This window comes from Phytophthora ramorum (genome assembly GCF_020800215.1).
Source record: "Phytophthora ramorum isolate Pr-102 chromosome Unknown Phyram_PR-102_s0008, whole genome shotgun sequence".
In the NCBI taxonomy this organism is placed as follows: domain Eukaryota; phylum Oomycota; class Peronosporomycetes; order Peronosporales; family Peronosporaceae; genus Phytophthora; species Phytophthora ramorum.
Genome location: NW_027150654.1, coordinates 1574671 through 1600906, shown reverse-complemented (window position 1 = coordinate 1600906; position 26236 = coordinate 1574671). Strand labels below are relative to the sequence as shown.

General features: G+C 52.0%; 1 protein-coding gene across 1 annotated transcript; it reads left to right on the top strand.

Moving 5' to 3' along the window:
* Nucleotides 1–14607: 14607 nt before the first annotated feature.
* KRP23_9475 (uncharacterized protein) lies at nucleotides 14608–15525 on the top strand (the record flags this gene model as incomplete). The annotated part of the gene is made up of 1 exon (XM_067895033.1): nucleotides 14608–15525. The coding sequence occupies one exon, from the start codon at nucleotides 14608–14610 to the stop codon at nucleotides 15523–15525; it is 918 nt and encodes a 305-aa protein (XP_067742654.1).
* Nucleotides 15526–26236: the final 10711 nt, after the last annotated feature.

Genomic DNA, 26236 nt, shown 5'->3' with positions numbered 1-26236 from the left:
CGTGCTGAGGATTTGAGCATGTCCCGGAGGAGCTGAAGTTTGTTGCCGAGTGTTTGCACGTCGGTAGAATCGTCCTGAGGTACAGACTTCTTGCTAAGCTGACGTCACTGAGTGCTCGTGCTGAGGTGGAAATTTGTAAATGTCGCTGACAGACCGTTGTTCGGTCTAACCAAGTGCCTGCACACGGTGAGCTGTACCGTAGCGCTGATAATGCTGATGTCGTGCTGATGAGCTGGCGGTTGTTGTCACCTTGTGCACCGCTATAATTGTAATGAGAGACTGAGATCTAGTCATCGAACTGGAACTGTCGTCACCAAGTACGTGCACACTAGGCTGGCAGATTGTTGCTCACTCTCACCAAGTGCCTGCACACTGGTGGGCTGTGTTGATGGACTGCCTTTGACTGTCATTGAGCACTTATAACCTGATCGTCCGCCGGAGGATTACCGAGAAACAGATCGTTGGTTAGCCCCCTTCGTCTACGGTGTACGGACGCTCATGATGATGAATGCTGAAATGGGATCACCCCGTGTTGAATTGTTTCTGGGGTCGCCCCTCATATCGGATACGACGGTCGCGGTGTACCTGGCCGTAGGTTAATGAGGAAGCATGAGGTTGGGCTGCGGAACCTCTATTGTGTGTGTGCCGAAACGATAGTTTCTCTTGGCGGGAGCTGTCTGTTCAGGGCACGTGTGCGTAAGGTAGGCCATCATCCAAATCCGCCGGCTCCCGCTCACGATACTGATACTTCGTGGGCCCAAGTCCAGCGAATACAGCAACAACCGGCCCGGTTACTGGGGGGGGGGAGCAAAAAAAAACAGATACCGAAAAGATCGCCGAAGGAAATCACGGCTGGGAGTACGTTGAGCACAGCGAGCAGGACCAGGGGCCGGCTGGACAAGAGGTCGAGCAGAACGCGAGGTTTCAAGGGTGGCTACTGATGATGGAGAGTAAAACCAATGCGGCAAGCGAGTGGAGAATAGTAGGCAGAACTAAAGGCCGTCCAACGGCAGATGGGAAGGAGAGCGGAACTACACAGCAGCACGCAAGGATGAACAAGTAGAACGGACGGAAGCTATCGCCACGGCGGCACTGGCTGGTAGAAGGAATCAAGGAAGGAGATCTGAGCACCCCCGGAACATAGCCAAATAGTGCAGACATGGGAGACGGCCAGGTGATTTTCAAATAATTGCGGATTTACCTGCTCAGCAACACACCCGAGGCAATGTGTACGGCACCGTACTACGACTGACGGACATGGCGAGAGAGCATCGATTCCAAAAGCATTGGGGGAAGCTGAAAGAGAAGGATTCTGGGCTGCCATCCGAAGCAGAGAAAACGAAATGGAGTGACCCGATACCAGCTGAAGTACCGCCGACTCCGGGGTTATTGGAACAAACGCAAGGCAGCACGTGCTCACGCGACAACAGCAGATGATGCACACGTGCATCACAATTGCGCACTGAGCTGGATGATAGACTGTGATTATTCACTTTCGTGGACCCGGAGACTACAATTGACGAAGCTGGAGAGCACTAAAGCGAGGGCAAACCAATCTCCTACCTTGGGGCAGTGGCCAAAGGGATGGAACAAGAGGAGACCATAGAATCTGCTGAGCTGAAAAGGCTATATGATCTGTGCATGACCCCGATGGAGACATTAGTCGTACCCAGACAGCGAGCAACAAATGAGGGCAAGGATCTTTTAATGATACGTTGGAGATGCCCCAGCCGCCGCGATCCTAGCGCAAAATATGAACGGAAGCCAGATAGCCAAGTTCATTGATATTTTCAAGGCGATGGAGTACCCCCTGTATTCACACTTAGCCCCGGATCAACGGTTTGGAGATAACTTGCCCAAGCATGTGCTATTAGCCCAGATACATATAGGAGCGGAGGCTACAGCCTCCCAAAACCAGGAAATCAAAGATCTAAAGACGGACCTGTCTAGGATTTCGCTCGATATAGATATACCAGTGCTAACAGTGCTCTTCAAAGGAAAGAGAACAGCAATGGTTGGTAATTGTCACTTGCGATGAAGATGCTGCCGCTTATTGATGTAACGGGGTTATATGAAGAGTACCCGTCACTCTTCCGAGTTGGGTACATGGTGTATCCAACACCACTAACGCGTGGATGGTGACACGGTTTTTAGGTAACTATAACTATATCACTATAATATCTACGTTCTTCAAGTCAACCGTTCCCTTAGACCGGGAACCAGCGGACTGCCGTTCACTTGCAGTTTGTATACTCCTAGCACTTCCTCAAGCGCAAGGTGCTGTGTGATCCCGTCACAATGTAAGCCATGTGAAGTACCCTGACGAAGCAAATGTAGCGCAACAAAATGCAGCGAAGAGAAGCGAAGTTAAAGGGATACTCCGGTTTCCTGGAAGGCAGAGTACAGCCAAGTTCAGCTGGCTACATGTAACGATACTGCAAGCCAGACCAGACAAGAATAACTGGACGTAGTTAGCATCTGCAAAGCCGATGACTCATCAAAGAAACCTAGTTAGCGAGAATTCATTTAGGAAGTGCAGCTACAGCAAACAGAACAAGTCAAGCAGCGTCGAGGGTTCAGCGACCAGTTCGTAGCTCGTAACTATCCCGCAAAGACGACAGCCCACATCCTTCCTTTCCGCTATCATGTGGTAGTTTGTCACTTTTCTAAACTCATACAAAGTGATAATTCCGCTGTTGGTGGCTTCCCTTAAATATTAATAATAATGTTGCGGTGTATTGTGTCACTTACTCCTTCGAATTGGACTGTAATAACCATCCTCAACAGGTGCTTGCTTACTGTCGAGTTGTGCAGCCTCTCCTGCTGCATGTTTCGTTCTCATCCTTTGTTGTGCACTTATAGTGCCCCTTCCTCCTCGATCCATCGTACACAGTTTCCTCTGATACGAGCTTCGACTCCTTTGCGTACAGGATGCTCATCATCTACATCTTCCATCGTTATCATACAGCTGGCCTTGGAATCATTCGCCAAGTTTCCTAGCCAATCTGCTGTTGTGTTGTGCTCTCTGTACTGATGTGTCCAGCTCGCTACTTGGCAATCATATGCCAGGCTTCTGGATATCCTGTACCAGTCCTGTATCTTCTTGCTTTTAGGTAGCTTTCGCTCCTTCAGCATCCTGATATTCATTGCGCTATCGCCCACCCTATGCAATCCGTACCACCGACATTCCGTTGTCCATTGCAGCAGTCTGTGTAACCCCTCGAATTCTGCGACGTTGTTAGTTACCGTGTTGATGCTAAGAGCCGTGGGAGCTGCCCGCAGTGACCGCACTTCTTTGGCCCTCTCATTGCCATTATAACACCGCCACTTCCTCCAGAGCCCGTGTTTCCTCTTGATCAGCCGTCGAAGAGCCCCAATCGTTCACAAATTGCCATCCCTTTTGTTTCGTCAGTCCGCGCCGTAGCCACTCTTTTTCTGCTAGCTATGAAGGCCACCGTGTAGCGGGGCTACACATTCGGTTCACCTCCTACCTTAGTGCAACATGCACTAAAGCATACATTCAGGTGACCACCACAGGGTGGTCCACATTCATAGCAAAAAGCATATGACTGGTAGAAAGTAACACCTTTCTACCAATGAGAGTCATTCAATAGATAGGGGTTCTGCCAGCCATCCAATGGCAGAACCTCTCATTAGAAATATCAGTTTTAGGAGGAAACCCCATTTACAATCAATACAGTTCTCAAAGCTATCGTTCGGTTCCTTTATCTAGGTTTCAGTATACTTGCGGATACAAGTATACTAAACTTAAGTAAATTACTCCTACGCTTCCTCATACACGTGCGCACACGTGTAAGCTTAAGTAGTGGGTCTAAGCAGACCCATTACACACCGTGTCCAATTGACTCTTAGACTTCAGTGTAAGTGGGTACAAAGTGCTCCGGAAACGACATATCGCCTCCCTGAGCGCAGCCTCGTGTTTTCGCTGCTTTTGCCTCAGCAAGTTGGTTTCTTCCCATCAGGGTAAAGTATGTCTACGTACCCCCTCCACGTTCGTGTTACCGTCGCAGCGCATCCAATGACTCACAGCTTTTGCATGATATCTTGTGCTTGATCCCAATGTGTCCTCTGCCTGGGTTTGTCCCTAGGCTACAATCCACTGTGACATTGTCTGTAATTCCATACCTAGTATGTCTTCTAGTACTTCATTTCACCGACATTCCTGATTGGTCGGCTCTCTGATCTCCGCGTCCCAGTACTGCAGAATGGAATCCCAGAAAGCCGTCGCTACTACACTGGATGAGCTGTATCCAGTTTTCTGTTCGCCCGCATACAACACACTCGTAGCTGTACTTTTTCTTGTTCCACAGGCGTAAACGATCATGTTTTAATCTCCAAACATTTTGCACGTGGTGTGCAGGGACCCCGTCTACTTTTCGTACCACTGTCATGACAACGTTTCAAGAGATTTTGCCATTCGCCCGTTTTGTTCGTTCCAGTGATTGCTGGTGTATAATGCTGGCTCCCGCGCGTCTTCTCCTCTCTTCTTTAGATAGAGTGACTTTGTCGGCTCCTGGACAGTTTCTACCGCCGCCTCCCCGCCCACACCGGCTTCATCCGTTGCAGAGTGTGATGCGGTGTGACCCATAGTGTATTGGGTGGCACCCGAAGCTCTTTAGTGACTGATTCCTCCAAATTGTGCTTGTTTCCTCGTTCTGCATTTCTCTGTTGATCGTGCTCCATGAGTGTGCTATGGCGCCCCATTCCGCGTTCACTGTGAATACGTGATAAGGGTCCTCAAGTCCGTGGTGCACCCATAGCAGCTCCTCCTCCGCTGGTTTGGAGGTTAGCTCCGGCCAATTGGCGATGATGGTAATGATCTACGAGCGCATACGTAGTCTATGGTCGTCCCTTAGTCCACATACCTGTTGCTATTCTAGACTAAGATTCTATCTTCACTGGTGTAAGTGGTCTACGTGCTTCTGTCAGATCGTTTTGCAATACGTCTCCTGTGATCTTCACCATTCTTCGCTCTGTCATCGCCCAATTTCCTACTGCTGTTGCTGCTAGTGCTACCGATTCTGCTTTTAAATCTGGCAATCCGACCCACTCTCCTCCCCATGCCAGTTGCGGAGCTGTTTCTGCCACTTCTGCTTTGATCCATCCGGATGGAGTGCGGTCGGGTAGCGCGAAACTCGATTTCCACACCCACTTGATGCTTGGGGTAGAAGGCCACGCGTGGCGGTCAACGTACAGCAACATTGGGATAATAACTGCTGAGGCGATCATCGCTCTTTGCTGAACTGTATTCGTTTCCCCTGCCGCTAGTAGCAGCCGCACTATCAGGGCCGCAAAGGTCTTCATCCATGCTTCGTTCGTTGTGTTGTCCACTCGTGCAATGTGGTTCAAATACCTGATACTGTCTATCTCCTTGACCATTTGTCCTGCGGCAACCTGGGGTGGTTCTTGAAGTGATGTTACAATGTTTGCTGTACCTCTGTCTTCTGCCTTCCTTAATGCTATCACCGCTGATTTACTTACGTTGAATTTGAACCCGGAGACTTTGGAGAATCTTGCCACGGCTGCAATGGCCCTGTCTTACCGTGCCTTGTTGTCCATGTAGATTGCTGTGTCATCGGCTTATCCTGCTACCTGCAACACCATCTCATCTTATGGTGTACGAAGTCGAATCCCCTGGAGCGTGGGGTCATTTTCTATTTCGTCATACATAATTCTACTGCAATAATAAATAGGAGCGGTTGTAATGGGTCTGCTTAGACCCACTACTTAAGCTTACACGTGTGCGCACGTGTATGAGGAAGCGTAGGAGTAATTTACTTAAGTTTAGTATACTTGTATCCGCAAGTATACTGAAACCTAGATAAAGGAACCGAACGATAGCTTTGAGAACTGTATTGATTGTAAATGGGGTTTCCTCCTAAAACTGATATTTCTAATGAGAGGTTCTGCCATTGGATGGCTGGCAGAACCCCTATCTATTGAATGACTCTCATTGGTAGAAAGGTGTTACTTTCTACCAGTCATATGCCTTTTGCTATGAATGTGGACCACCCTGTGGTGGTCACCTGAATGTATGCCTTAGTGCATGTTGCACTAAGGTAGGAGGTGAACCGAATGTGTAGCCCCGCTACACCATCCCCCCGTTAGGATTTGACGTGCCGGTCTCGACACGTCAATCCGTATTTTCTTCGGGAGAACACGTGCTCATTCCCAATGAGCACGCCAACGACGTCTTCGTCCAAGACGCCGGCCGCTTCGGCAACAGCAAGTGCTGTCGTCGCCTCCAAGGCGACGACGGCCGCTGCCTCAGCCACGACCGCTACTGGCATCGCCTCGACGGCGATGCCGACAAGCGCGGCAACAGAGAGTCGCCTCTCTGTTGCTGGATACCACTCGAGATGGCATGAGAAGCATGCCATCCGAAACAAGACAGGCAAGATCATTGCTGTCGAAACCGGAGTGGGCATCTACTCTCCGGGTGGAGAGGGAGTTCCCCTCGACTACGGAAGCGAAGTCGAGGAGGGGGAACTCGAAGGAGACAAGGACATCTTGCCTCCGGGCCACACTGACCCCAATGTGGGTCTACGTCGTCCACGCGAGGATGACTCGAACGCTTCGAGCTCGAAGCGTTCGCGCAGCGGCAGTGGAACACCGCTCGCTGCCGCTGGAGCCTTGACGACTCCGCGGGATGGAGATGACTCCGCGGGATGGAGATGACTCCGCTCCATCCGCTGTTGTTGCGGCCTCGCACACTGAGCCAGTGCGCGAGCCGTGGATGCCGTCTCAGTCTGAGATCGGCAGCCGATTCGGTGCGACCGCGCCACCGAATCTGTACGCGCTGTACTCGTGCAACGCCATCGTTGACGATGACGTCGCGAAGCGATTACACTTTGATCCGTTAACGAATCAAAGGCGCGACTACTACATCGGGCTCTTCCATGAGCTCCGATGGTTTGCGAGCAAGAAGACTTCTCGCAGAAGCAAAGTGCCCGAGTGGCAGGCACTTTGTCAAAGTTGGAGTGCCTTTGTTGAAAACTTCAACAAGAACCCCGCTGGCTATCGCGACCGGATTAGCCAGGCGCGGGAGCGCTACGAGAAGTTCTCGAAGCATGGTAAACCTGAACGACTGCACCATGGTGCAGTCGGTATCGGACTTCCTTGCGCAGTGCCTTACGACACTGCTTGTGAGTACTGCTACCCCGGAGCAGTACGCATTACTGAACGGGACATCAACGGGTATATGTACCTGACGACCTCAAGACCCTGCGCGCCAGTTTTCAGGCGCAGGCGTCTTCTAGTGCTGCGGATAATCGCAGCACTTATCCGAGTGCTGTAGGCGACTACAGCGCTCGCCCAAGTTTACGCCCTTCGGCGGAGGTGGTGGTGGCGGCCTTCGTACGCCGTCACCATTTCCGGAATGTCCTCCATCAGGACATTCCGTGATTCCCACGTATCGTGTTGGGGAGGAAATCCTCTCCAACGAATACGAAAATGAACCGGACCTCGGGTCTGGTTCCGATGACCAACAATTCGCTGGACGATCCAGCGAGTTGCCCCGCGTGCGTCTCGCAACGGGGGTGGGTGGGGGGGGGGGGGGGGGGGGGGGGGGGGGGGGGGGGGGGCGGGAAGACGCCCCGGGTTCGTCACAGCTGATACATTGCTTGTATCAGCGTGCTTATCCGGTTGTTTTGAATTAACCGGATATCCTCCCCCACTTAAGGAAGGAGCTACCGCACCGAGTACGCTCGGTACGCGTGGGTGCCTCATGACATTCACGTAGAACGGTGTGTGTCCTGTCGAGACATGCACCGAGTTGTTGATGGCGAACTCCGCCATCGGCAAGCAGTCGCTCCATTGATGGAACGAGTGCGCGTAGCTCTTCATGGTGTCAACCAGCACGCGGTTGACACGCTCTGTTTGTCCGTCGGTCTGCGGGTGATCCGCAGTCGACATGGACAACTGCGTCCCAAGAAGTGTAAACACTTCTTGCCAGAATCGCGCTGTAAAGCGCGGATCCCGATCCGACACGATGTCGAGTGGCATACCATGGTGTCTAAACACCATGTCGACAAACAGACATGCCGTCTGTTTGGCTGTCACCTCGGCTGGTACTGCAGCAAGATGCACCATCTTGCTGAAGCGGTCAACAAAGACCACAATACCAGTCCTCCGCTTGTTGTCTTGCGGAAGACCAAAAACAAAGTCCATTGAAATGGACTGCCAGCACTCCGACGGAGTCGGTAGTGATTGAAGCGGAGCCTGCGAGTTGGGCGCAGGCTTCACGCGCTGGCATACCTCGCAAGCACGAACGTACTTGCGTACCCATTTGTACTGGTGACTCCAGTAGAAGTCACGCGTGAGAAGCAAGTATGTCTTCTCACGGCCAGGATGTCCCGATGTCGGGGCATCGTGGTACTCGTACGTGATCTTGAGCTTCAACTCATGATCATCCGGCACGACAATGCGATCTGCGTTGTCGTCGACTGCGCTGTAAAACAGCAGACCATTGTGTACACGATAGCGGTGTACACGAGCACGAAGGTGTTTGGCCAGCTTTTGACGAGACTTGTCAGAAGGTGTGGAGACGTACTCCAACAACTGCTTCGCATCCGCATCATGTGCGTATGCGGCCTTCACGTCGTCCAACAAGGACGACGAGGGTGCAGTCGGCCTCTTGCACCGCATAATCTGGTCGACGCGAAAGCGCGTCGGCCACGACATTCAACCTTCCAGGTTTGTACTCAACCTGGAAGTTGTATTCAGCAAAGAATGACAGCCACCGTGCCATTCTTTGTGATATGTGCGGCGACTTGATCGCCGTACGCAACGATGCGTGGTCGGTGTAGACCACGAATGGTCTACTCCCAAGTAGATACACTCGAAACTTTGCGAGTGCATACTTCATGGCAAGGAGTTCCTTGTCATGTACCGGGTAATTGCGCTCAGCTGGCTTCAGCTGACGCGATTGGTAGTAAACCACACGATCACGACCTTCGTGATCGAGTTGCATCAGTGCGCATCCGATCGCGAAATCGGATGCATCGCACACAACGTGGAATGGGCGATCTTGGTCGGCCACCGCCAAGATCGGCGCCTCAGTCAAGCCCTGCTTGACTGCTTCAGAGGCCTGCTGACAATCAGCAGTCCATTCCCATGCAGCCTCTTTCTTTAAGAGCTGCGACAGCGGGCGAATCTTGCCCGCGTAGTTGCTCACGTACTTGCACAAGTACGTGGCGAGTCCAAGGAACTGCCGCAGTTCCTTTACATTTGAAGGCGTAGGCCATTCATTGATCACTCTGACCTTTCCTGGGTCAGGGCGTACGCCGTTCTTCCCCACGAGACACCCAAGTACGGGTATCTCGGTCGCCCCGAAGATACACTTCTTCAGGTTCGCGTAGAGCTTGTGCTTTCGCATGAGCTCAAGCAACTTGTGGAGATGCTCTGTATGCATCTCCACATCCGATTTCCCATTCACAGCCCGGCTGTGAATGAACACGTCATCGAAATAGCTCGGTGCGAAGTCGCGCACCGAGCGCAACAAGTGCGTGACGCACCTGTTGAACGTCGCTGGGGCGTTCTTCAGCCCCTGCGGCATCACGAGCCACTCCCAGAGCATGCCGCTCGGAGTGCTTACCGCTGTGAGAGGGATATCGCTCTCACGCATGAGGATCTGATAGAACCCGTCTCTCAGATCCAGAGTACTGAAGATAGTACTCGAGGTCATCGAATCGATGATCACATCTTTTCGAGGTATCGGCGTCTGCGCCGGTACCGTCGCATCGTTCAGCTTGTTATACGCATGAACGATGCGCCACCCGCCCTGTGGTTTCTTCACACAGAACGTAGGCGCGCTGTGCGGGGACTTCGATTCCCGCACTTGTCCTGCATTGCGACGACTTTCAAAGAAGTCGTCGATTGCCTTGACTTGCTCACGCGGCAGTGGCCACTGTCGCGTGACGCAGTACTTCGTTCCCGGCACGAGATCAATCTCGTGCTGAACACCCTTATCCTGCGGTAAGTCCGCAGGAATGTCGTCCGGGAGTACATCCTTGTACTCATGCAAGACCTTGTAAAAGGGGCTCGCCTTGAGCTAGTCCCAGCCTTGCTCGTCGAAGCGTTCCTTCTTCGACTTCGCGCTGAGGGCGTCCGCGCCCTCAGAGATGAGCTGATTCAGCTCTTCTGCTTCACACGTCATCCTCTCGACGTCCGAGAGGATGCAGATCTGCTCGATGCGTCCATCGTGCAGTTCGCGAGCGAAACGCTTCCAGTTTGTGACTGGGAGCGACATCAACTCCGACGCTAACGTCGGAGGATTATCCAGCCTCATCTTCTTGTATTGGAGACCAATACTTGTACGCGTCAAGACACTCAATGTCTCGACGGTCGTCTCCAACTCCTGTGTCTGCCCGGCAGACACTGCTTGTAGCGTCTCGGTCCCTGACCGAGACTTGCGCAGCTTTTCTCGCTTGCGCCGTTCACTTCTCGTGCGGAGCCCGGCTCCGCGAGTTTCTTCTTGTCCAGGCCCGGCCGTGGACAGTTGTTCCTTGTATTCGCCGGCGGGTTTTACCCGCGGGCGCACGCGTTCAAGCCCGGCTTGATCGCGCACCGCTTCTTCGTGCAGCCCGGCTGCACGCGAGCTCGCAAGCATTTCCGGTGCGGGACGTTTGCAACCGTCCGCACTGCTTGCAGCGTCGGCTCCCAGAGCCGACGCGTCTTCTTTACCTCTACGCCTAACGGCGGAGTGTCTTTCGACCAATTGTGTGTCGACATTACCTGTCGAGACCACCGCGTCGCCCCGGACGCTTCGAGACCCTCTCGAATCGGATTGAACCAGGCCCTGCTGATTCGTTTCACATTTTCTTCCAACGACTCTCGCAGTCGTTGGCATTCGCTTGGGGTGATTGGAGACAGCCGCATTCCGCGCTGTCTCTGGTGGAGGGCCGCATGCACCACGTGGTGCATGTGCTGCGCCGACAGGGCCATCGCTCTCTGTTGCGCTGCTGCTGCTCCCGAAGCGCACGATCGTGCGCTTCGTCCAGTCGATCACCGGATCATGCCATGCAAGCCACGGCATGCCCAACACCATATCGAACTTATCGTCCAGTTCGAGGACGATATGCTCGTCGACGAACTCCTTCTCTTGATACGAGAAGCGTACATGTACGATACGCTTCTCGGTTCTAACAACGACACCCGTTGCTAGTCTCACTTCCAATACACTTCGAGGTGTTTTCACCTCCTCGAAGTCAAGCCTTGGAAGGCTCTGCAGTCGAACAAAGTTGTTCGACGCACCACAGTCCACTAGAGCACGAAGAGACTTCTCTCTCTTCGAGCTTACCTTCAGGATGACAAGGTTCGGCTTGTCATCTTGCTTCTTGCAGTGAGATTGACTCTCACTGGGGGCAGCGATCTTCTATGCAGCGTGTCCGATGTCGACACGCTCGACCGCATCACCAGCAGGGCGCCCCGCGCCTGCTGGTCCCTCTAGTTTTTTGTTAGCCCGTGACGATACCCAGTATCGCCACGACGGCTCCTCGCCGCGTGCACAGGTGCTGTGCACTCGCGGGCATAGTGACCGATGTTTCCGCATCGGAAACAACGCACATTCGTTGATACACGACGCTGCTGGGAACCAGCAGCGGTCGCACTCGAGAGGTCCATTGGTTCGGGACCTCCCGACGGCCTTACCACCGGTCGTGGCATCAGCCGCGGGGCGTTCACATGCAGTTTAGCCTGCCTCAGGCTAAACTCTTCTTGCATTGCGAGCGCAATTGCAGCCTCGAGAGTATTTGGATACTCTCGGAAGAGATAGGTCTTCACAGACCCATCTCTAAGGCCCTTCATGAACGTGACGACCTTTGTCGCCTCGTCGATCGGGTTGGTCACGATGTTGGAGACCAAGTACCGTGCTCTTTGGGCGTAAGCATACACGTCATGCTTGCCCTGTTGCAGATCGAGGAACTCCGCCCTCGATCGGAACTCATTCTGCGGGGGCTCAAACGCTAGTTTGAGCTCCTCCTTGAACTCTTCGTACGTGCTAAAGCACGTAGGGTCTGTGAGTCGGCGCCCGTACGCCCAACTCCTCGCTCGTCCGCCAAGACATGACCTGGCGAACGCAACCTTCGACAACGGGTCGACGATACGTCGAGCCGTAATGGCAGTGTCGACCTCGACAAGCCAACGGAGGAGAGGTTCGCCCTCTCTTCCAACGTAGCTGCTTACGTGGAGTTTCAATGACTCCACGCGCGGTGTGGCCGATGGCGACACCGAAGTTCGAGCAGCGGTTTCACGCTGTTCCTTCACGATGAAACCCAGAGCAACACCGTGTTGCTCCGTCGGTGATAGCGTTCGCAACATCGTTGCTACCGCCGCTTCCCCAATGACTGTTGACAGTCGTTGGAGGGCCTCCCACTCTGGTTCCGACAGGTGGGGGCAGTCTGCACGCGCAACATGCGTTGCAGACGTGTTTGGGCTACCCACGGACATGTTACTGTCCGAGGGCAGGTTCTCAGCCCCGCGTTCGTATTCCATACGAACGTGTTAGTCGGTCGTTGGACGGACTACAAAGTGCTACCAGGTGTAATGGGTCTACTTAGACCCACTACTTAAGCTTACACGTGTGCGCACGTGTATGAGGAAGCGTAGGAGTAATTTACTTAAGTTTAGTATACTTGTATCCGCAAGTATACTGAAACCTAGATAAAGGAACCGAACGATAGCTTTGGTGCCAAATGAGAACTGTATTGATTGTAAATGGGGTTTCCTCCTAAAACTGATATTTCTAATGAGAGGTTCTGCCATTGGATGGCTGGCAGAACCCCTATCTATTGAATGACTCTCATTGGTAGAAAGGTGTTACTTTCTACCAGTCATATGCCTTTTGCTATGAATGTGGACCACCCTGTGGTGGTCACCTGAATGTATGCCTTAGTGCATGTTGCACTAAGGTAGGAGGTGAACCGAATGTGTAGCCCCGCTACAGCGGTGCTAACGGGCACCCCTGTCTGATTCCACTTGTAACCAGCGTCTGTTGCGAGAGACTCCCATTTGCCATAAACCGCACTTTCGTTCCTGTATGAATTGCGGTACTGTCGCACAGAATCATTTACCGCAAGGAATAAAATCCCAATCCAATGAATCACATGCATCGGCAAAATCCAAAGCAACACTTGCGCTCGACTCAATTTTTCCCGCCTCTGGTAGCAAACTTTGGCTGCTTCCAGTAGGTCAATATCTTCGTGTATCGTTCGTCCAGGAACGAAACCGAACTGTGTGCGGTGTAGTAACCTTGAAATATGTCGGCGTACCCTCTATGCTAATATACGCGTGAATAACTTGTAGCGGGTATTCAGCGCCACTATTGGTCTATAATTTAGCGGGTCACTTGCGATCCCACCTTTGCTGATGCTAAATATGAAGGCATCCACGTAGGTCTTCATCGTAGTGCCATTGCCCATGCATGAATTGAGCAGTTTCGCTAGAATTGGCGCTATCTTTTCACATTTGTCCTGATACCAATCATTGTTCAGATCGTCAGGTCCGCACGTTTTTTCCCTCTTGCATTTTTTAATCGCTGTTGCGACTTCCTCCTGCGTGATTTCATCTATATCCTCCAATTTCAGTGCATTCTAGTTCCCTTTTAGTCGATCTAGATATCGTCCTATGTTTCCTTTCTCCTCTGCAGCTCCGTTGAAAATGGGAGACCTATTTTCTGCTAGACTGTCAACTTTATCGTGAGACCCCCACTTGGAGTCAATTATTCTTGATTTGAGGGATGGAATTGTGTTATCTCCAAATTTGGTACCGATTCTGCGAAATAACAGCTTAGTCGAGGCCCTGGTAATCCATGCATTTTTATTAATCAGGATCTTCATCCTCAGATTTCCACGCTCCGCTTGTAGCCTTCTCAATTCCGCCAGTGTGGCTGCTAGTTCCTGTTCCATTTCCGCTGCAGTGTAGCTGGACTTGTTTAGCTTCTTTTTGAGTCTCCCGGAATCCGCTGGTCATTCGTTTTCTCGCTGCGCTCTTGAATTGCACCATTTCAGAGGCCTTGAAAGTGTCCCATGCGTCCGCTACTTCACAGCCGGCAGCGTTACCAAACGATTGTTTGAGTAGCTCTATCCTCTCGCCTATCGTGCTGTGTGTGGCGGTGGGTAGACCGTCGGCCTCTTGCGCACCCGCACCGCTCCGGTCGGTAGATGTATTTCCCGTATGACCCCCTGTGGTCGGAGAGGAATGAGGTCTTCTCTTCGGCCACGACATAGTATGAGCTACTGTGTGTTTAAACTCCACAGTGCCGCATAGTGCACCGTCGCTGAGCTGTGTCCCATCTCTGTCTGATAGGTTTTTCTAGGAGTATTAGGTCCCTGTGTCCATGTTCTGTGTTCTCTCGCACTGCTCTCAAGTGCTGTCCTAGCTCGTGCAAGTGCGTCGCCAATCCCCCAATATTGTATGTTGCCACTCCAATTGTTCTATCAAGTTTGCTTTGTCCAAGTGTTGATCTACACCGTTTTCGTTGTTGCTGCTTCCGCTCTGCTCGCTCGTCGAATGGTACGACGAGCGCATTGCAAAAACTCGCCGCGAAAACGTGGTTTCGCCCGCGGCATTCCCCTGGCACGAGACAAAATGGAGATGGTGCAGGTTCTTTCCCTGCTCGAGCCTATCTCGTCTCTGAATCAAGCTGGGCAAGGAGAGAATTGTAACCAATGTAATGTGCTACTGGGACTATACAAACTGCAGATTTCGCTGCTTGACACCACACAGTCGTTAAAGGACTGCCGCTCAATCAAGGATGAACAGCAATTCTTCCGTGCAGAGGAGCTGTCGAACCTGGCATCCACGACACGCACGTTGCTGCACAAAATGTTTCACCGAGTCTTCTTCAGGCGATACACAGATCGTAATGTCGTGAGAAAATGCTCCTACACGTTCGAGATACAGCTCCTCCTACATCGTAACTTCAAGAACCCAGATGGCGCACTCAAGTGGATCGTCATCTTGAGTAACCTGCAGGCCGGAGCATCTCAGCAGGTGGTGGAGCGCCATTACACCAAGGTTCGCCACATTGTCCTAGATAGTATGCGAAAGATCATGGTCGCCGTGGACTCAACACCGAGCATGCCCGAAGTCGTCGTTCCCCCACCAGCCGCCATCTTCCCCAAAGGCATCATGACGCTATTTGTTGACACAGCAGGCGAGATACTACCACAGTCACTAACGACGGCGACGGCTTTGCACGAGCAGCGGATCGACGACGAGTTTGAGCGGTGGCTGACGACGACAACCACCGTTCAAGGGGCTAGCTTCAATGATTTAGAGCCAGTGCTCACCTTCTGGAAATGCCAGCAAGACATTGGCACCTTTCGCCTGCTGCCTCTGGTGACGCGCGTGTTTTTCTCACTGTCATCTTCGTCGGCCCATATTGAGAGAGGCTTCGGGACAGCAGGTAGGATGGTGAAGCCTCAGCGCAACTCGTTGGCGCCATACAGTGTGGACATGACCACGTTATTCAACTGCGAAAGAAGCTACGTGAATATTGCGTAGTGTCCTAAGTTCTCTGCTGTCGCTACGTCGGAGCGCGTCCCATCCAACGTGATGGTCAACATTCGGCAGGAGCATGACGACAATTGGAAGTCCCTCGCAGAGTTTTTCTCCACCACCCGTTTCGACTTGGGGCTCTCCGATGATGAAGACGATGGTGCCGGGAGAGACTTGGACCTGTAGTGAGTATTGGCTACTTGGCGACAGCGGTGATTTGCTTTTGGCAGAGCTTGCAATTTGTTGAATGTGGTGGTGATGTTGGCATCTTGACGACGGCGTTGTTAGGCTTGGCAAAGGCGTTGGCGGCTTCGAGACGGTATTGTGAGGCAGCCTGATGCTCAGCAAAGTTATTTGCTTGAGCCGACACATAAGTTAGCGCCATCCCGATCCTTTCGCCATCAGCACGGTAGTGCTCGGGGAGATCGATAATCGGGAGATCGTCCCCATTCATGCGTGGTCGGTCCTGGAAGGCCGCACGCAAAATGACTTGCAAAACGCTAGGCGAGCAGATCTAAATCATAGCGAGCCAGATCCGTTTTGACCAATAAAACGAGATCTTGTCAGCCAATCAAAACAACAATTTGCAGGACGAGCCAAATTCTCGCCCTAGTTTGGATCGAAAGAAAAGTAAGCGAACAAGCCTGGTTCAGGTTCAAAAAATGGGTGGAACCATGGTTCCAGTTCGGTTCGTCCCAGGGGTGAGAGAGACTTAACTAGAGTTGTAAAATAGTTTTATACTTAACTACGGTTCAATGCGTATTTAAGGGATGAGAATTAAATATCGTTAAAACACTCGTCTGTCTGACGGTCTATTTATGTAATTGTGACTTTCTTGGATGACATCTAGAAAGCTGACCAGATCTCGAACCAGGATCGGATTTCACGAATCCCCTGCGCAGCGGAGGCACTCCCCCTTCTTACAATTTAAACACACACACACAAGTAGCTGGAACCGATCAAGAAACCGACGCACCGCACCACTCAGACTGACCAAGGGTACAATGGGTCGCAACGAAAGCGCGATTTGGAAAAAGTTTACCTCGATTGGTCCCAAGAGCGACACCAAACGTCATCCTCCAGGGAACAATCCCATCAGCACATCGCCCCGATCACAGAGATATATTCAACGGAATCAACGCATACATGTGGGAAACCACGACGATCAAAGCAGTAGCGGCAGCAGCCGAATTGATCAAGCTGTCAAGGACAGACAGAATAGCGTTGGGCATCTTCAGATTCACCAGCCTACAGCCAAGACTCCAAGAATTGCTGAGAAGCAAATGCATTCGGAATACCAGTCCATCTTGGCGGCCACCAGATAAAACCGCGATCAGGCACAGCCTTCAAAACCTACAGGAGTCTATAGTTATAACATAACAAAATAGAAATTCTCTTCCTCCCCCCAAGAGCGACACCAAGCAGCATCTTGACGTGGCCTGCTAGTACTGTTTCGACGTCATCATGAACGCGCAATCTGTACTGCCATATCATGGCGTGAAGCCTCACCGGCGACGAAGACAAAGCGGAGCAATATAGCGCCACATCCCTTGCACTGGTGGTTAATGAACGAATATTTCCCCAAACTGTAGCGCTTTGCTGAAAAGGCACTGAGCATTCCGACTTCGTCTGGAGTTAGCGAGCGCTTGTGGAGTATTCATGGATTTACGCAGACCAAGCTCCGTAGTCGCCTTCTAGTTCCCACCCTCGAGTTTGAGTACTTGTTGGATTCAATCGTTAGCTTGGACAGCGCCAACGAAAATGATTGAGACCATGCTGGTTCACGCTCTCTATTTACCTCCAGGACTTCTTAGTAATAATCTCTAAATGACAGCACCTTCCGATTCCTACCCTATATTATCGTCGTCTTACTTTGCTTTGTTGTACCTCTGTACTGTAGCAGATGACTAGATTCGATTGAGCGGATACCATACACGACTATGGCGGCCACCGACTCGTTGAGGATAAGCAATACGCTATCCTGGGGGCTGTATCGAGGCCTAAAGCTGCGAGTCGTCAAACTACTTCACCTCCTTACTTCCAATTTCGCTGCCGACTGTTCAAGACTCTCCGGACTCAAGGCAGGCGACGAACAGAATTACAACCGGGGGAAGGCGTCTGGAAGGCCACTGAAAACCCCGGGTCATACAAAGCCCAAGGTAAACAACGAAAAGCCGTGAAAGTGCAGAAGGAATGAGTACGAGCACGCGGGTGCGAGAGGGTCAGGACGAGATCCGAGAGGCCACGTCGGAGGAAGCAGAGTTGGTGGAGGGAGGTGATACTGCAGCAGCCGAGATAGAGGCATTCAACAGTGGCGGATGGATGACAGCAACATCAAGGACCAAGCGAGCCAATAAAAATTGTACCGGAAAGGCCGGCAGCGGAGTTGAAGAGCAAAAGACTCGAGGAGACTCGCGCAAGGACAGGAGAAGCTCGCCGACAAAGTACAAAGTGGAGGGCAAGGCTCAAGAATCGGGGAGGACCCTGAGCGGCAATCAACTTAACGGAACAGACCAAGGCAATGGCCGAGTGGTCTTTAATCAGCTACGCAACTATCTCATCAATGGGGCATCACAAGAGTACGTCGCACACACTGTGAGCAGACTCAACGAACTGGCCAAATCGAGACATTATAAGTCACATTTGAAAACGATCCCGGCCACGAGCAGGAGCAGGAATGACGAACAGGAGATCAGGGCCAGCTGGGCGGACGAACCACCGCAGCGACGGATGAGAAAGTACGAAGGATTGAGAAGCGTGTGGCATTTGGGCAACACGGAGCACCAAAGGCGCCTCTGTCAACTCATGCGCGGATGGGTCGTAGAGGACAAAGTGGCGCAGAGAGAAATCGAAGACAGTCTTCAGTTGTTCAGTTTTGAAGGACCGACGGAGATAGCGGGGCAGAGGGAGGATGTGATCAAGCAGCGAAGATGCTCCTACTTGGATGCGATGAAGATTGAATGACCGCTGAGAGCAGAGATGAAGTCTACCCCGGAGCAACAACGGTTACGAGCGCTGTGTATGCAAACGGCGGGGCCTAATCTGAAGCTGAGAGACCGAACTGACGATGAAGACAAGGCGATAGTAATGATCCTCAACCATGAGATAGAGGTGCCGCAGGTGCCGCTTTTCCTTCACCAGTCCATGGACCCAGGGGAGCTAGCATGCTTTGAAGATCTCTTCATGGCCCTGGAGTACCCACTATATGCTCACCTGGCGCCGGGCCAGAGATTCTTCGACAATATGACTAAAGGGGCTATCCTAGCGCAAATCTACGTGGGGGTCGAGGCGGCGCCTGCGCAAAAGACGGACATTGAAGACTTCAAACGAGGATTATCCACAATTTCTGTAGACATGGAGACCAGAGTTGTGAAGGTTACATTTAAGTTAAAACAGTCGGCATCTCGATGGACGGAGTGGCAGATGCCACTGGCGTCGAAGTACGAGTGCAAGGCGACGAGACTACATCCGCCGAGCACGAACATAAACGGCAAAGCAAAGTCTCCGAAGCGGAAAGGTAGAGAAGTGCAAGCTGTCAAGTTAACCATACCAGCAGAATGGGGGCAGACAGTGGAGAGGATTAGAGCAGGTGACCGAGGACGGAGGAGAAATCTGAGATGGACTACCACGCCGACAACGAATACGTGAGCGTCGAGCTCGGCACTTCAGAAGTTACCAAGGAAGGGACACTACAAGCAGTGGTATCGCAAGAAGACAAGGCTGCACAAGAAGATGGGGACACGAGGTTGAGTGTTCAGAGCAATCAGTGGGTGAGCGATACAACTCACACGTTTATGATGAACCGACTTAAGGATGTCGAGATGCAGGAGCATGGAGTAGTAGCCAAATATACTGAAGAGTACGCAGCAGCGGCCAAAGCAGCGAGGCAGCAACAAGTAAATGAGAGAGCGGACAAGCAGAGATTGGAACGCAGACGGTCACCGACAGTGAAGAACAAAAGGACAAATGCGGCGAGACGGAGCACGCAAGCGGAATTCAGGTAGAAGAGTGCAGAGCTACAACAGCAAATCAAGCAAAGGAAATGGACGAGGAAGGCCAAGCATTCGCAGTCTACTGGGCCAAAAAGTAGAGGGGGAGGGAACAGCGCAAAGGAGAGCAACAGGTCCTTATCACCCAAGCGCAAGGCGACTGATCACTGGGTCTCTGATCGACCACAGGCTGGACTAGTAGACTTGGTAACCAATCAAGGGGGAGGTAGACGACAGGACCTTGCGCGGTCATTATCGCCTAAACGAAGAAGTACGGCGGCGAGCAAGAAAGGTGACAAGGCCGTCATGCAACAGTATATTCATCAGTTCATGCAAGCGAATACTGGAACGGCAGCAGAGGAGGAGCTCAGCCGATATGGGGTGGGTACAACAACAGACGCTCACCCAGCGAACGTAATTGAAAAACCGGGGTCGAAGCACCTTAACGATGAGCAATCCGCACTCAGGGCGAGAGCGAAGCCCGAGGGGCAGTCGGACGAGGACGTCAGGATCATTGGAGTCTCACCACCCACGGACTCTGGAGCACCACTTTCAATGTGGTTGACAATACTCGGCGGGGATGTAGTCAATGTGGCAGCGCATGGGCAGTGTGGATGGCTTGCATTTTACGCGGCTCTCTATAATGTGTCAGAAGGGCTCGAGATCGTCACAGCGGCCGTGGCGGACAACGCCAGCGCACTAAAGAGACAAGTCCTCAACGCCATGATCGCCAACGTCAAAGATGAGATATGTCTGCGCCCGGAAGAATTGGAGGTGGAACTGAGAGCAAGTGGCTGTCATCACGCGGCCACGGGGAGGTTTAAGGAGCAGCTGTGTGCTCTAATAAATCATTACGCGGCCCAACGAGACAAGTCGGTCACAGCACAAGTGCTCATGTACTACTGGGTGAGACCTGTGCACATCAAGGCGATGGCCCAACACGCAAGAGAAACAATATACGTCCTGGACGTTCAAAAAAATGAACAAGCACATATCCAGGCGTACGCCTTCCAGGACGTCTATAAGGACAAGGTCGGTCATGTGGAGACAGGAACAGCATGTCCTATACCAACAGTACAGGCCATGAGCTTACTAGCGGGCCTGACTATAGAAGGGATAAGACCCCCGGCCTTAATGTTGAGATGGAGTGCCGGAGGAGGAAATCACTTTCAGGCAGTGCACTACCCACACGCCGTCCGTGACTTGTACGCCCAGCATATTACCACCCTCTCGATCACCAGAAACGAGATCCTTAGCAGGCACGGCTGGAAAGCGCTAGATACGATCGAGTACGATGCCGACAAAACTTCCAAGGCAGCTGCGGCGATGCTAAAGTCCGTAAGAAGGGCAGCGAAGATGTCCACATCAAAGAAAGATAATCGGCAAGACAGTCGCAGTGCCGAATGAGCAGGGGCGGATCAAGGTGGCGATGTACAACCACCAATCACGGATATACAGCAAGCACCCAAGTCACCACGCGCCGGAAGGCCAGCGGATCAGGGTACGAGCGACGTTAAGAAGGCGGCTGAAGAAACAAGGGTCTCGACAACCGACATACGGGCAGAGGTGCCGGTGCACAGCGAAGAAGAGACGATAACACCATCAAGTGCGAAGGTGATAGTGGCAGCAAGAAGGACTTATCAACTTGAGGAACAGACGGACAAGGTAGTACCAAAAGCGACAGTGAAGGGCACGCAAGCACGATCGATCGGAGAATCAGAGGGAAGCGGTGGGGAGCAAGATATCCAAGCGACACCAAAGGACACGGCAGCTGCGGACGACAAGGCAGCGACGAAGACGGATACTCACTACCTATGAGTATGACGTCGCAGAGCACAGTCGTAGTGGGCGAGGGAAAACAATTTACAGAGAAAGACGGGAGCAAAGGCTTGATTTACAACTATTTCTCGGCGCAGACAAGACAAGACAAGGAGAGGAGCACCTTGGCCGCGTTCAGGAATCTTGGAAGACAAGTGAGAAGAGACCAGAAGAGAGCAACAAAGGACGAGATGCAGAGAAGAGCAAGACAACACAAGCAGGACCGCACAATAGGGATAACGTCTCTCAATGTGCGTGGCCTGGCAACGCAGCTGCAAAACTTAGGGAGTAAGTTACAAGGACTTAAGAAACAGCACAAACGGGGTAACAGAGATGTTATCTTTATCCAAGAAACACACCTCAATCCGGTGGAGCATGGAGCAGCGGCCAGTCAGCACGTGGCGATGTGGGGCTTTAATTACACCACGGCGAACCGCTTCTCGTTATGGGCTTCAGGTGGTGACAGAAGGGTGGGTGTGGCAATATTGGTTAACACCTACGGGGCGGTCAGGAATGTGCAACCATGGGACGAGGGACAATGGTCGGAACATTTGATTATGGCGGCGGCAGAGTTGGCTGGCAAGAAGCTACTGCTCATCAACATATATGCTCCAGCAAATGGAGCCGTTCGCGTACAATTATTTAAGAAATTGAATCATCTACTGCTGCCGGATGGCGTGGATATTATTTGCAGCGGGGATTTCAACTGTGTCCAAAACAATGTAATAAGAAGAGCACGCAGAACAGAGCTGGGGTCGAGGAACTACTACACTTTACCGCAAAACTGGGACTATGGGATGCCAGCTACTCTAACATGCAGGAGGGCAAGAGTAGAATATGCGGCTGCCAGTCACACGCACTTCCACACAGCAGCCAGTGGTAAACAGGGATCATCCAGGCTCGATCGGTTTTACATGGGAGTAAGGACCAAGATGTTGGTGAGAGGAGTATAGACAGAGGAGGCACAGTGCCAGTCGGATCACCGGGCAGTATTGTTAGAGCTACACTCATCGAATGGAGTCGTCAGAGTAAAAAAAAAGGCCGAAGTTGTACCCAGCCCCGGCATACGTCCAGGCGGCAACTACGGACCTTATAGAGCAATATATTAGGGACCTCACAGCGAAGTTAATAGCGGTGACGGCAGCGGACTCGGCGATGACATGGGATCACTTCAAAACAAGAATTGCGGAAAGGATGAGAAAGTTGAACCAGCAGGCACGCCAACGAATGACACACGGATTCAGACAGCGAATACAGAGGATCAAGACGCTACTAGGAAAATGCGACAGGGGCGCGACTGACCCTGAGTTGAATTGACCCGACCTACTGAAGGCACTATGCAACATCCAAGAGACCCGTAAAGTGCTCAAGCGTCGAGTCCTAGTAGCAAACAACGCGTGGAGCTCAAAGGCGTCCACGAGGTGGTTCTTCCGGAGGGTCTGTAACAAATACGGAGATAGCACGATACCCAATCTAGTGCCGAGAGACACAGAAAGTATTCGCGCCACGCATGACAAAGCAAGCATACTAGCCGACAGCTGGGCCGAAATCTTTAATGGCAAAGCGAAGGCCAAGGACACGATTGGAGATTTCATAGCGCTATATAAGGATACGTGGAGTACGGTGGATATGTCGGACTTGGACGAGATCACGGAACAGGAGGTGCAATAGGCAAGTGCAAAGCAGGAAAGGTATGTGGCCCAGATGAATTGGGGAATGAGTGGTACAAGGACCACGGTAGGCTGCTGGTGCCGGTGCTTACGCGGCTGTACAACGAGTGCATGAAGGAAGGGCTTACCCCTTACAGTTTTTTGGAAGCTCATATATTCAGCATCTCCAAGGGCGGTGACACCTCCAATCCACTTAACTACAGGCCAATTGCGCTCCTGAACACAGACTACAAGATTCTAACGAGAATATTAGCTTGGAGAGTTAGACAATTTATCGGGCATCTGATGAATAGCAGACAAGGTGGATTCGTACCGGGGCAGAAAATTCACGACATCATTGATCTACTGGAGGCAGCTAAAGAAATTTGTGGGAACTCGGGGACCTCAGTGCTGCGCAGGTCCTTTTACTAGATTTTGTTAAAGCCTATGATTCCCTCGACAGGGACTTCCTGATGGCAATACTCAGAGCCAAAGGTTTTCCACCCAAAATATGTAAAATCATCAGGGCGATTAACATGAACACAACCGTCCAATTCTTGGCGAATGGGCACTTATCTGGCAAGATCGTGGTCACCAGTGGCATCCGGCAAGGATGTCCGCTGGCCCCTCTCCTTTTCATTATCGCTGTGGACATCCTCTATGACGTGATCGAAGCTGAGACGGGGATTGAGGGCATCCCGCTAGCAGGAGAGCAGACGGCAGCGCCGCTGAAAGTGGCAGGCTTTGCTGACGATACAGCCATTTACATTGCGCACGAGAGCATGCAGTCGGCCGCTATCCTAGCAGTTAAACGGTTCTCAGCGGTATCAGGACTAACATTGAACGTACAGAAATCAGCGGCTGTAAATTTAGGGACAGCGGGGTATGAAACGGAGGACGCAGAAGATGAACTGGGCCAAGAAGCGGGACCGATAATAACTGGAGTGGTAGTGGAGGTCACGAACTCGGTGTGGTACCTGGGTATATAGCAGGAACCGGTAATACGGTAGGAGAAGTATGGGACAAGGCCTTCACAGCGCTGAGGGTTAGACTGGCCCTAGCAGAAGCCAAAACCAATACGGCACGACAGCGCGCGGCAATTGCAGCAGCAATCATCATCCCTAAAATGATATATGTAGCCCGACATGCGTGGCCAACCCCAGACATTATCAAGAGTGCTGATTTATGCATTAGAAATTACGTGTGGCGGTCGGTGTTTGCGATGACGGATCAGGCGCCAGCGGGATGGACACAAGCAGCCCTAGCCGGACAAAACCCAAGTAAAGGGGGCATTGGAGTGCCAGACATTAGAACAGAGTTGATGGCCATGAGTGGGCAACTGGGCTCTCAAACAGAACCCCCAGCAACAACGGCTCGGAGACATACTCCAAACCAGGGACAGAGGAGATGCGGCCCCTCTGGTGCCACACAGAGCGGTACCCAAGAAGGAACCGTTGGACGCGTTATGGGGTACGGGCGACCATGGACTGAACGGCACCAGCACAATATCACACAATAAGTGGGAAGATGTAGCGGGGCTACACATTCGGTTCACCTCCCACCTTAGTGCAACATGCACTAAGGCATACATTCAGGTGACCACCACAGGGTGGTCCACATTCATAGCAAAAACATATGACTGGTAGAAATCAACATCTTTCTACCAATGAGAGTCATTCAATAGATAGGGGTTCTGCCAGCCATCCAATGGCAGAACCTCTCATTATAAATATCAGTTTTAGGAGGAAACCCCATTTACAATCAATACAGTTCTCATTTAGCACCAAAGCTATCGTTTGGTTCCTTTGTCTTAGTTTAAGTATATTTGCGGATACAAGTATACTGAACTTAAGTTAAATACACCTACGCTTCCTCATACACGTGCGCACACGTGTAAGCTTAAGTAGTGGGTCTAAGCAGACCCATTACAGAAGAAGTGCAGGAATTGCGAGCGTCACTCAGACTCAGCACAGGGGTCAGGACGAGGTGGATTAGCGCTGGCTTGCAGATCACCTGTACGGGTCAGGCGCGACAACTAATGGGCAAAAGACGGAATGGGCGGCATGCAGAAATTGGAGAATGTTTACAAAGAGAGATCCCTGAGGTGCTGCTGACTCAGTTATGGCTAGGGGACTCACAAGGAGTAGAGTGCAAATGGGGTAAGTACAAGCCCCTATTCTCAGCAGTGGCCGGCAAGCGTGTCAAAGATGTGCTTGAAATCAGACTCGAGAGGGTAGGCGAAATCACATTCAGGTCAACAACACACGTCATGCCAATACCCAGTGGGGTGGATCACTGCTTCCGGGAGCTATGCCTTAACCTCCTGGCAAACTTTCCCGAGCTCATATACACGGAGACGGAGAAGAAGGTGCTGCACGTATCCCATCCACTGGAGGATCGACTTCAATATTTTACGGTGGTAGGACCGAGGGAGCCCGTGATTGAGCATACGTGGGGAGCGGAGACTACGACAATCAACTGGCATCCAACTGGGGAATTATTACAGACGACTATAGCAAACTATCTGAGGACAGCGCCCAAGGCGGTATGGGTCACGCCCCACCCCTGGCTAACCAAGATGTGCCCATTGTGGGCGGGGAGGCGAAGATAGACACAGTCACGCAACAGGTACAAAATCATGATGAACTCAGTCAGAGATGAGGCGGCAAGGGCGGCGTTGCGGAGAATAAACCAGAGCATGGCTCGAGGATACAAGGGAGTGGCAGAAGCGCTTGAGATCATGCAATAGGGTCAAATCCAGAAAATGGAAAGCATGTCGCCATACCACACACAAAACGTCATGAAACTCAAACTCAACCGATTACGACTGTGGGCGGGGGCAGAGCTGGGGTATCGCTGTCCAGCGACAGAGTGCGCCACGGCGACTTCGTGCGGGACGATGCACCTGGCATGGCTATGCAACGATGCCAAACAACACTGGGATGTACTACTCCGAGGTTGGGGATTGGGCCATGCAGAGCGAGCGATGACACCAACAGAACAAGAGATGGTCATCCCGGATATCTTCGGATTCCGGCTGCGACAATTACCGGCATGGCTAACGGCGTGGGGCTGAAACACAAGGTGGAACCGTGGGATGACATTCAGGCGGGTAGCTACTGAGATGTGGAGATTAGGAGTGGCGGCGATCATAACGCAGATATGGCGGTGGAACGTGGACAGGATTCATCCTGACGGACGGAGGAGCAAAACAATACAGAAGGCACTTGAGGGAGCGAGGGCGAGCATAACGGAAATTTA